Source organism: Corythoichthys intestinalis, chromosome 1 (assembly GCF_030265065.1).
Source record: "Corythoichthys intestinalis isolate RoL2023-P3 chromosome 1, ASM3026506v1, whole genome shotgun sequence".
NCBI classification, from domain to species: Eukaryota; Metazoa; Chordata; class Actinopteri; order Syngnathiformes; family Syngnathidae; genus Corythoichthys; species Corythoichthys intestinalis.
The window spans coordinates 15,327,501-15,340,574 of NC_080395.1; the positions used below are offsets into that span (position 1 = coordinate 15,327,501).

The 13,074-nt window shown below is 40.2% G+C and overlaps 1 protein-coding gene across 3 annotated transcripts in view; it reads right to left on the bottom strand.

Annotated features, from left to right (window-relative positions):
• The window catches only part of LOC130920948 (leucine-rich repeat-containing protein 49), a 94,764-nt gene that overhangs the window by 29,339 nt on the left and 52,351 nt on the right, over positions 1 to 13,074 (bottom strand). For all 3 annotated transcript variants that reach the window (XR_009064264.1, XM_057844518.1, XM_057844526.1), the window contains exon 10: positions 3,552 to 3,699. Coding sequence is in view for 2 of the 3 variants with exons in the window: in XM_057844518.1 (XP_057700501.1) it covers positions 3,552 to 3,699 (148 nt within the window). In the remaining variant the exon portion in view is untranslated. The remainder of the gene's footprint in view (positions 1 to 3,551; positions 3,700 to 13,074) is intronic.

The following is a 13,074-nucleotide window of genomic DNA, read 5'->3' on the forward strand; positions in this document are numbered from 1 at the left end:
AAAGCTATTAACAGACCCATGGTAGGTAGCTAGCTAATCTTGGGTCTGTTAATAAAAGCTATTAACAGACCCAAGGTAGGTAGCTAGCTAATCTTGGGTCTGTTAATGAAAGCTTAATATCTATCGATTTATCGAACCATTAGTTAATCTAATCTAATCTAGTCTGTCTGTCTGTCTGTCTGTCTGTCTGTCTGTCTGTCTGTCTGTCGAGCGAGCTATCTAGGTAGCTAGCTATCTACCTTGGGTCTGTTAATAAAAGCTTTCTATCTAGACAGAAAGCTTTTATTAACAGACCCAAGAATAGCTAGCTACCTACCTTGGGTCTGTTAATAAAAGCTTTCTATCTATCGATTTATCGAACCATTAGTTAATCCATCTAGCTATGAGTCTGTTAATAAATCTGTCTGTCTGTCTGTCTGTCTGTCTGTCTGTCTGTCTGTCGATAGAAAGCTTTTATTAACAGACCCAAGGTAGCTAGATACATGCAAAGCTACCATCAAAAAGAGTACACCTGCTTTTGAACCACCCAGTATAGCTATATATAGAAAGGAAGTATTGTAAGTTAATATTCAAGAATCTTGTCGTGAATTGCAAATTAAGGACCCCATGAAATGACCTCCACGGAGCCATAAATAAAACACAAAGCATGCGATGTCCGCGACAGCTTTTGAACGCGCCGCAACAAAGACATAAATGGACTCTGACAGCACTTTCTGAGGGCTCGCCGGCTTCGGCTGCCGTGGCTGACAGTGAAGGGTGCTTGCATTGTTATTTTAGATGACTCAATGTAGACTTCCAGAACATCTCTAGTAATGCAAACTCACTCCACTCCAAAAGGAATGGGAAAACGAGGCCAATTCATTTTGATTGGCGTACACAAAATCACTTTTGGACTTGACATGAAAAGATGAATACGAGATGAACAGTTCGGTTTATTTACTCGAAGATTTTCACCACTTTGAGTGGCCACAAGTTGAATTTATATCAGTGTTCACAGCCAGTCCTCCCATTTTAAGTGAATTGGACGTTAATCGTTGTCAATGGAATCCAAAGAGTTCATTTCGGGTCACTTCCTTGTATGTTTAGGGTACTTACAGGTCACTTCCTGTAAAATCCGCAGGGCCGAGAACCAAAAGTGGTATTTGCCATGTGGCAAAATGGATTTTGTCATGTGGCATTTTTTGCGGCTATTTTTTGTGGCAATTTTTTTTCTGCCATGTGGCATATTTTTCCATGTGGCATAATATGGCATTTCTTTTGCCATGTGGCAAATCTGATTTTGCCATGTGGCATTTTTTTCGGCCATGTGGCACAATTGATTTTGACATATAGCATTTTTTTGGTATGTGGCAAAATGGATTTTGCCATGTGACATTTTTTTTTTGGGGGGGGGGGGGGGGGGGGTGTATGGCATTTTTGGGGGTATATGGCAGTTTTGCAGGCCATGCACGTCCATGCCATTGATGGCCATGCACGTCCAAATGTTCCATTCATGGTCAAAAATCACAGCCACACGTTTTTCTGCCATTTAAAATGAATGGAAAATTTGGACATGCATAGCCGTCAGTGGCATGGTCGTGCATGGCATGCAAAACTGACATGACAAAATCCATTTTGCCACATGGCAAAAAAAAATGCCACATGGCAAAATCAATTTTGCCACTTGGCAAAAAAATGCCACATGGCAAAATCAAGTTTGCCACTTGGCAAAAAATAAAATGCCACATTGCAAGAAAAATGCCACATGGCAAAATCATTTTTGCCACTTGGCAAAAAAATGCCACACGGCAAGAAAAATGCCACATGGCAAAATCCATTTTGCCACATGGCAAATACCACTTTTGGTTCTCGCTGTCTCTCCAATTCGGGGTATCTCAGTGTCACTTCCAGTACATTTTGACTCATTTCCTGTTTATTGTAGGGAATTTCTCGGCTACTCGCTGTTCACAGGTTACTTCCTGTTGATTTTGGGATATCTCAGTGTCACTTCCTGTATATTTTTTATCATTTCCTGTTGATTTTAGGGTATTTTTGGCCCACTTCCTGTTTGTTGGTCACTTCCCTGTAATTTTAGGATGTTTACAGGTCACTTCCTGTGCATCTTGGGGTATTTTAGTGTACGTTCCGGTATATTTTGGCTAATTTCCTTTTGATTTTAGGGCATTTCCGGGCCACTTCCTGTTGCTTTTGGGTCTCTTCCTGTACATTTTGGGCTATCTCAGTGTCACTTTCTGTACATTTTGGATAATTTCCTGTCTCTTTTAGGGAATTTCCATGCCACTTCCTGTTCACAGATTACTTCTTGTTAATATTGAGTGACTTGCTGTACATTTTGGGGTATTTTTAGGCCTCTTCCTATACATTTTGGAACATTTCCTGTTGATTTTGGGGCATTTCCATGCCACTTACCTTTCACAGGTTACTTCCTGTTGATTTTGAGTGACTTCCTGTACATTTTGAGGTATCTCAAGGCCACTTCCAGTACATTTTGGAACATTTCCTGTTGATTTTCGGGCGTTTCCGGGCCACTTCCTATTTATTGGTCTCTTCCTTGTAAATTTAGAGTTCCTTTAGGTCACTTCCTCTGTATTTTGGTATCTCAGCGTCACTTAGTGCACATTTTGGATCATTTCCTGTTGATTTTTTTTTTTCGCATTTCCAGGCTACCTCCTGTTTATTAGTCACTTCCTGTTAATTTGGGGTAACTTCCTGTACATTTTGGGGTAACTCAGTGCCACTTCCTGCACATTTTGGATAATTTTCTGTTTATTGTAGGGAATTTCCAGGCCACTTCCCGTTCACAGGTTACTTCCAGTTGATCTTGGGATATCTCAGTGTTACTTCCTGTATATTTTCGATCTGTTGATTTTATGGCATTTTTGGATCACTTCCTATTTATTGGTCTCTTGCTTGTAATTTTAGAGCACTTAAAGGTCACTTCCTGTGCATTTTGCATAATTTCTTATTGACTTTAGGGCATTTCCGACCCACTTTGAATGTATTGGCCACTTCCAATTAATTTGGGGGAATTTCAAGGTTACTTCCTGTTGATTTCGAGTCACTTCCTGTTGGTTTTGGGGCATTTTTGGGTCACTTCTTTGCTAATTAAACTTTATACTCACTGTTCTCTTTACAATTAAAATAAAGGATTTCTATTAAATTGTATTTTATTCTATTCTATTCCACTTCATTGGCTACCATTGACAGCGCTAGACGTCAATTCCATTTTGACTGGGAGGAGGCGAATGAACAAATATGACTCCAGAAGTGCACAAATCTCCGGTTTTCAACTTATCCTGCACTGTAAAGGGGGATGCTTCACAATTTTATTGTACAACTGTATAATGACAATAAAGGGCTATGGCACCAGTGTCAGAATAAATAAGAATAAACACATTTGTATGTACAGTACAGTATGAAAGCACAACAAAGTGCCCTGCACAATCCCATGTGCAAAATTGGAGCCCATCGCAGGCCGCTTCCAGCCCATATTTGACATGCCTGTATAACCAATCAAAAAACAGAAGGCAAGAATTATCAGTGAGGCTTACCGTGATGCGCTTCATGTCCAGCTGTCTGAGGTGAAGCACACAGCGCAGGACAGCCTGCTTGTACCATGTCTCCAGGGCTACTGGGTTCCCATCCAGGGTGAGCTCGGAAAGCGAGAGTGACTCCCCAGAGCAGCCTAGCTGGTGGAGACTAAACCAGAACAGTCAAAAATGTCATTTGGGACTGGAATCATTCCTTAATTCCATTCGTTTTTAATGTCTGGGCTTTAAAAGGAAGAATGGAGCCAAGTTAAAGTAACATTGAGAGTAGCTGCTAACAATGTCTGATTTTTTTCCCTCTAAGCAATGGTATATTGTTTTAACAGCACAACGTCATCTATATGAACTGTTATTACCATACTGTAAACATGAGCGTATTAGGCCAAAGGAAATACACAAAAATCATCGAACCCATAAGCTCAAAGAGCATGAATGCCCTCTAGTGGAGAAAACATCTCCAACCGTGAAATTAAAACAATCATATCTCTGGTTTTCGGCGGTCTATCGGCGCCAATAAAAACTGGGAGAGGAATTGAAATGGATGCTTTCAAGTAATGTTGACACAATGTCAAATAGTTTCATTTTTACGGCACTACAAGATCGGTATAATAAAGTCCTGTGATTATTGTCAAAAGTAAGTGACAAAAATCAACAGGTAGTGGCCCAATGTCAACAGGAAGTGACCCTGAAATGCCCGAATATTAACAGGAAGTGACCCAGAAATGCCCCCTCTTGATGCCCTCAGGTTTATGTAGGTAGTGACCCAATATCAACAGGAAATGACCCGACGGGAACAGGAAGTCACCCCAAAATCAACAAGTTACCTGACATCAACAGGAAGTCACCCGGAAATGCTCCAAATCAACAGGAAGTCACCCGAAAGGGACAGAAAGTCACCCCAAAATGCCCCCAAATCAACAGGAAATGCCCGAAAATTAACAAGTTACCCGATATTAACAGGAAGTCACCCGGAAATGCCCCAAATCAACAGGAAGTTATCCGATAGGAACAGGAAGTCACCCCAAAATCAACAAGTTACCCGACATTAACAGGAAGTCTCCCAGAAATGCGGCAAATCAACAGGAACTGACCCAGTAGGAGCAGAAAGTCACCCCAAAATGCCCCAAATCAACAGGAAATGACCCGATAGGAACAGGGAGTCACCCTGAAATGCCCGAAAATCAACAAGTTACCCGACATTTGGTTGGTTGGTTGGTTGGTTGGTTGGTTGGTTGGTTGGTTGCTTTTAGTGGTTTTGTGGTGAGGCACTGTTAATGATAATAATATAGTTACATTACGATAAACAGACTGACCGTTAGCATAATGTTTGTTTCTTTGTTTGTTTGTTTGTTTATTTATTTGTTTTTAGTGATTTAGTGGTTGTTGTTTTTTGGGGTGAGTTAGTGATGCTAACTTTAATGTTACGACAACAGACTGACCGTTAGCACATAGTTTGTTCATTTTTTGTGACTCAGTGGTTTTCTGGTTGTGTGTGGCTGTTAGTGATGCTAATGTGGGTATGATACGATAACAGACTCACTGTTAGCATACAGTTTGTTTGTTTGTTTTTAGTAGTTTAGTGGTGAGGCACTGTTAGTGATGCTAACGGAGGTACGTGACCATAACGGACTGACTGTTAGCATACAGTTTGTTTATTTGTTTTTAGTGGTTTTGTGGTGACGCACTACTAGTTATGCTACAATATTTAAGTTACGAAAACAGACTGACTGTTAGGATAACAGTTTGTTTGTTTGTTTTTAGTGTTTTTGTGGTGACGCACTATTAGTTATGCTAAAATATTTAAGTTATGGAAACTGACTGTTAGCATATAGTTTATTTGTTTGTTTGTTTGTTTGTTTTAAGTGGTTTTGTGGTGAAGCACTGTTAGCAATGCTAAAGTAGTTATGTTACGATAACAGACCGACCGTTAGCATATGGTTTATATGTTTATGTGCTTAGTGGTTTTGTGGTGAGGCACTGTTAATGATGCTAATGTAGTTACATTACAATAACAGATTGACCTTTAGCATAATGTTTGTTTGTTTGTTTTTAGAGATTTAGTGGTTTTTTTGGTGAGGCACTGCTAGTGATGCTAACTTTAATGTTACGATAACAGACAGCCTGTTAGCACAATTTTTGTGGCTCAGTGGTGTTTTGGTGAGGCACTGTTAGTGATGCTAATGTATGTATGATACGATCACAGACTCACTGTTAGCATTCAGTTTGTTTGTTTGTTTTTAGTGGCGAGGCACTATTAGTGATGCTAACACAGGTACGTTACGATAACGGACTGACCGTTAGCATACAGTTTGTTTGTTTGTTTTTAGTAGTTTAGTGGTGAGGCACTGTTAGTGATGCTAACGGAGGTACGTTACCATAACGGCCTGACTGTTAGCATACAGTTTGTTTGTTTGTTTTTAGTGGTTTTGTGGTGAAGCACTATTAGTTATGCTAAAATATTTAAGTTACGAAAACAGACTGACTGTTAGCATACAGTGTGTTTGTTTGTTTTTAGTGTTTTTGTGGTGACGCACTATTAGTTATGCTAAAATATTTAAGTTATGGAAACTGACTGTTAGCATATAGTTTATTTGTTTGTTTGTTTAAGTGGTTTTGTGGTGAAGCACTGTTAGCAATGCTAAAGTAGTTACGTGACGATAACAGACCGACCGTTAGCATATGGTTTATATGTTTATGTGCTTAGTGGTTTTGTGGTGAGGCACTGTTAATGATGCTAATGTAGTTACATTACAATAACAGACTAACCGTTACCATAATGTTTGTTTGTTTGTTTGTTTGTTTTTAGTGATTTAGTGGTTTTTTGGTGAGGCACTGCTAGTGATGCTAACTTTTAATGTTACGATCACAGACAGCTTGTTAGCACATTTTTTGTGGCTCAGTGGTGTTTTGGTGAGGCACTGTTAGTGATGCTAATGTATGTATGATACGATCACAGACTCACTGTTAGCATTCAGTTTGTTTGTTTGTTTGTTTTTAGTTGCGAGGCACTGTTAGTGATGCTAACAGAGGTACGTTACGATAACGGACTGACCGTTAGCATACAGTTTGTTTGTTTGTTTTTAGTGGTTTTGTGGTGACGCACTATTAGTTATGCTAAAATATTAGTTACGATAAAAGACTCACCATTAGCATATGGTTTGTTTGTAAAATGGCTCTAGGTATGGGTGTGTGCGCAAATGGTTGTTTGTCTTCTAGGTGCCCTTTGATTGGCTGGCAACAAATTCAGGGTGTACCCCGCCTACTGCTCATAGTTAGCTGAGATTGTCTCCAGCACCCCCGAGACCGTAGTGAGGATAAGCGGATTGGAAAATGAATGAATTGCATTTTAGAGTTATTAATCCATTGGAATGCTATATAGCACCTTTAAAAAAAGAAAAATCACAGAATACTGTTCAACTTTCAAAATTGTTTGTTCGTAAGAACCTTGCCACTTATTATATGAATTGTAAATAGTAGCACTGTCATAGAAATATAAGCCAAGTGTGATCAATTCACTCAAAGACCGCATAGCTGCTTGTGCAACCTATCAAAACTGCCATGAATCAGCAAAAATCTCAAATATACTGTATATTGCGGAATTGTAACAGTACAGTGCTGACACTTCTTAAAATGTGCCTTTAACAGAAGAAAAATATAGTTATTCCTGCATTTCATTGACTGCACTTAACAACGTGTGTCAGACCATGACGAGCGATTAAAACCAGACGGAGTTTTCATGATTGAATGCTGTCTCCAAGGAATAAAAGTACCGCACCTAATTGCTTGCATTCATAATCGTAGGCGAAAAAGTCCTCTCGGGGTTTAGTCGGCGTGATTGACTCGGCTAGCGTGGGGCCGATCAATACGTTTTGCGGGGCGTGTCGGACAAGGCTGGCGACTTCGATGCCAGCTGCTGTTTCGTTTCACAGCCCAAAATTGACCGTTTGCCCAAAAAAGTGGAGAAAATGTGATATTTCAAAACACTACTTGTCCGAAAGCACAGGTGTCAAACCGATTCCAGAAAGGGCCTAGTGGGTGCTGGTTTGCTTTCCAACCAATGAAGAGGACACCTTTTCACCAATTAGATCTTTTACATGTGTAATCAGTTAAAACTTTGTCAGGTGCTGCTTGTTTCAGCAGGAAGTTCATTGGATAAACTCTCTGGAACAAAATCCAGCACCCACTAGGCCCTTTCTGGAATCGGTTTGACATCTGTGTCCTAAAGCTTTTGTCCTAATCACATCGTTTACACATTTAAAAAATCAATGTATTGAAACGCACCAGGTTTGTTATTTACTTGCGGCAAAAATGTACGGTTCCGCTAAACTTTGCCCAAAACTTTGCCGTTCATTTCCAATAGACAAAAATTCCCATTCATTTCCAATGGCCCTAGTCGCCGTTTCATTGACAGGAAGTGACCTGATAACTACAGGAAGTGACCACCTTAATTCAACAGGAAGTGACTCGATATAAACAGGAAGTGACCCTGAAATTATGCCAAATCAACAGGAAGTGATGCCAAAATGCCCCCAAATCAACAGGAAGTGAACTGATACCAACAGGAAGCAACTCGATATAAACAGAAGGTAAACTTAAAAAGACGCCAAATCAACAGGAAGTGGCCTATTATCAATAGGATGTCACCATGAATGGCCTCCAGATCAATAGGAAGTGAACCGATATCAACAGGAAGTGACCATGAAATGCCTCAAATCAAAAGGAAGTGACCTGATATTAGGGCTGGGCGATATGGCCTTAAACATGTATCACGATAAATTGAGCAGATTTATCTCGATAACGATAAATGACGATAAATTCACCCAAGCGGACTGTTATATAATTTGAAAATCTGAATCAATGCATGAAATACAGATTTACTATTTCTTGTTGATTTATTTACCAGCATTCAATTTGATATACTGTATTTAACAATTGTACATGCAGTCTAAACATTAAGTTTATAAAAATGTATTGTAAGCAATAAGAATTCAAGTATGAACATTTATAACAGTGTGTATGACTTGAACAATGTACATTGTCAAAATCAATATGCCTGTGCAAACATGTAATTGTAACACAAATGACTTGCAGCTTGAACAGTACACTTCAAAAAGACAACTTATTGTTAATGGCTGCTGTGACATAATTATTAAATACAAGTGTTTACTTTATGGTTTAAGGGTTTTTTTCCCCCCAGTGCATTTTTTAATAAATGCACGCACAATAAAAATAGCTGGGCCCATTTCTCGGTCATTATAAGTTTTGCCGTTGGATTGTACTTTATGCTGAATGCTTTACCATCACAAAAGCTATCAGAGGAATCACACACAGACAGATACAAAATAACGCCACATAGTAATTGCTAGATGCAGTCCGTGCCCAATCCACTCATTAAGTTCAGCCGTTTCGACAAGGTTAGAGCCGCTATCCGACTCCATAACGTTCATTTGTAGCGTTAGCCGCTAGCTAGCGTTAGCCTGGCTACCAGTAGAAAGCACTGAAAGCACCATCTCCGGAAATCGTGAGAACAAAGGAGGACAGCGGGTGAAAGCCCGTCTGGATGCCACCAAGAGTCTACTAAATGTCGGTTGAAAGTTTGGTGAACCTCCCTTAAGCCACACTCCATCACGTTTTGCTTGTAGCGTTAGCTGCTAGCGTTAGCTTACCGGGCTTTTGTTTGATTGGCTTCCTGATGATCACGTGACTCCCAACGTAAGCACATTCACTGCTTTCTTAAAGGGGAATGAACATAGACGAACAACACAGGATCAAAGCGGGATGAAAAGACTATATTTTCTTGTGTTATTAATTTACCGAATTTACCAACATGGTCAAAATTACGTCGGTCATCGTTAAGAATTTCGGTGACGGTAAATTTTCGGTTTACCGCCCTGCTCTACCTGATATCAGCAAGAAGTGAGGCACTCCAAATCAACAGGAAGTGACTCGATATCACCAGGAAGTGACCCTCAAATGACGCCAAATCAAGTGACCTAATAACAAGATGTCACCATGAAATGCCTCCAGAGCAACAGGATGTGACCTGATATAAACAGGAAGTGACCCAAAAATGCCCTCAAATCAACATGAAGAGACCCGATATCGATAGGAAGTGACCCTGAATTTTCCCCAAATCAACAGGACGTGATCTAACATGAAAAAGATGTCACCATGAAATGTCTCCAGATCAAGAGGAAGTGACTCGATATAAACAGGAAGTGATCCTGAAATAACTCCAAATCAATATACAGTGAACCGGTATCAATACAAAGTGACCTCGAAATGCTCCAAATCAACAGGAAGTGACCTGATATCAACAGGAAGTGACCCCAAATGTCCCCAAATATAAAGGAAATGACCGATATCAATAGAAAGTGACCTCAAATTGCTCCAAATCAACAGGACTTGACCCGATATAAACAGGAAGTGACCCCGAAATGACACCAAATTAACAGCAAGTGACCTAATATCAATAGGATCTCACGATAAAATGCCTCCAGATCAACAGGAAGTGACCTTATATAAACAGGAAGTGACTCTGAAAAGCCACTAAATCAACAGGAATTGACCATGGAATGCCCCAACTCAAACTGAAGTGACCTGATATCAACAGGAAATGACCCCCACAAATCAATAGGAAGTGACTCGAAATAAGCAGGAAGTGATCCTGAAATGACTCTAAATCAACAGGAAGTGAGCCACATATTAATAGGATGTCACCATGAAATGCCTCCAGATCAACAGGAAGTGACCCAATAACAACAGGAAGTGACTCTGAAATGCCCCCAAATCAAGAAGAAGTGACTCGATATAAATAAGAAGTGACACTGAAATGCCTCCAGGTCAACATGAAGTGACACGGAATCAACAGGAAGTGACTCTGAAATGCTCCAAATCAACAGGAAGTCACCTGATATCAACAGGATGTGACCCCCCCCCCTCCAAATTAACAGGAAGTGATGCGATATAAACAGGAAGGGACCCCAAAATGACGCCTAAACAACAGTAAGTGATTCAATATGAACAGGAAGTGACCCCCACAAATCAACAGGAAGTGACTGGATCTAAAAAGGAAATGTCCCCGAAATGAAGCCAAAACAACAGGAAGTCAGGAAGTGACCCTGAAATTACGCCAAATCAATAGGAAGTTACCTAATATCAACAGGAAGTGACCCGAATGGTCCCCAGATCAACAGGAAGTGACCTGATATCAACAGGAAGTGACCCTTAAATACTGCAAATCAATAGGAACTGACCATGAAATGCCTCCAGATCAACAGGACGTGAACCTATATCAACAGGAAGTGATGCCGAAATGCCCCCAAATCAATAGGAAGGTACTTAACATCAACAGGAAGTGACCCCAAAATGTCCCCAAATCAACGGGAAGTGACCTGATATCAACAGGAAGTGACCCTGAAATGCCTTAAAATCAATAGGAACTGACCATGAAATGCCTCCAAATCAACAGGAAGTGACCTGATAAAAACAGGAAGTGACCCCGAAATGCCCCCAAATCAACATGAAATGACGCCAAATCAAAGGAAGTGACCTGATATCAACAGGAAGTGACCCTGAATGGTGCCCAAATCAACCGGAAGTGACCTAATATCAACAGGAAGTTATCCTTGGATGCCTCAAAATCAATAGGAACTGACCATGAAATGCCTCCAGATCAACAGGACGTGACCCTATATCAACAGGAAGTGATGCCGAAATACCCCAAAATCAACAGGAAGTGACCCCACAATGCCTCCAGATCAACAGGAAGTGACCTGATATCAACAGGAAGTGACCCCGAAATGCCCCCAAATCAACATGAAATGACGCCAAATCAAAGGAAGTGACCTGATATCAACAGGAAGTGACCCTGAATGGTCCCCAAAGCAACAGGAAGGGAACCGATATCAACAGAAGGTGACCCTTAAATGCCTCAAAATCAATAGGAACTCAACATGAAATGCCTCCAGATCAACAGGACGTGACCCTATATCAACGAAGTGATGCCAAAATGCCCTCAAATCAAAGGAAGTTACCTAATATCAACAGGAAGTGAACTGATATCAACAGAAGGTGACCCTTAAATGCCTCAAAATCAATAGGAACTCACCATGAAATGCCTCCAGATTAACAGGACGTGACCCGATAAAAAACAGGAAGTGACCCCAAAATGCCCACAAATCAAAATGAAATGACACCACATTAAAAGGAAGTAGTGACCTGATATCTACAGGAAGTGACCCCCGAATGGTCCCCAAATCTACAGGAAGTGACCTGAAATCAACAGGAAGTGACCCTTAAATGCTTTAAAATTAATAGGAATCAACAGGAAGTGACCCACCCCAAATCACCATGGGGTGACTCAATATAAACAGCAAGTGACCCCGAAATGACGCCAAATCAACAGGAAGTGACCTGATATCAACAAGTAGTGACTTAAAATCAATAGGAACTGACCATGAAATGCCTCCAGATCAACAGGAAGTGACCCGATATCAACAGGAAGTGACTCTGAAATGCTCCAAATTAAAAGGAAGTGACCTGACAGTATGAGGAAGGTTATGATGCCCCCAAATCAATTGGAAGCTACTCAATATAAACAGGAAGTGACCTGATATGAAGCCAAATTAACAGGAAGTGGCCCTTAACCCTTAGATGCACGAGTTACTGGACCCTTCACTCTTCCATAAGTGGGTCAAAAATGACCCATATTAGAACCAATGTGTTTTTATGCCATTTTGGTGAAGTATAATCACTTGTATATTAATTAGTATTATATTTAGGGCCACACAAGAATGATTTCATGCTTGAAATATCTTTATGATTCAATTAACATTTTTTGAAAAAAATAAAAATAATTAAAAATAAATAAATAAAACAGCAATAGACTTTATCCTTCCTTGTATTTTATCATCAATGATGAAGAGCTCCCATGCATCTTTTTGGTGAGACAGCTGTGTTAAGCCCTTGTGGGGGCACTGACCGATTTCTGAGGATATTGTGGCTCTGCCCTGGGTGGGAGGTAATTCTCTCTAGTAAAAGCCCAACCAACTCATTCTTATGGCCATGATTTGGACACTTTCTTCTTCAGGGGACACAAAAGTGGAATCTTATGAGTCAGATTGATCCTGTTCAGTTTGATTTCCAGGTGGACAACTGCCACTTCTACCTGGACAATAGTCTGGGTCCTCATCAACAGAAATTTCTTGAGTCCAACACCGTCACTGCCTCTCCGTCATCTAACATCTGTAGGACCATTTCAGCAGTAAATCTAGCAGCTATGAAATTTTGGTTAAGGAAACATAAGAGTAGTGTTTTTAATAGATCAATATGTAACTGTATAAATAAATACACACACACACAGACCCACACCCCATATATATACAGTAATGTTAGCTAACTTAGGCTAGGTTCATACCGCAGGTCTTGATGCACGAATCTGATTTTTTCGTGTTTTTCTGACTCGACTGAACGGGAAAAGTCACATAAAAGTGGACCAATTTAAATTCTATCCAGGTCACTTTCG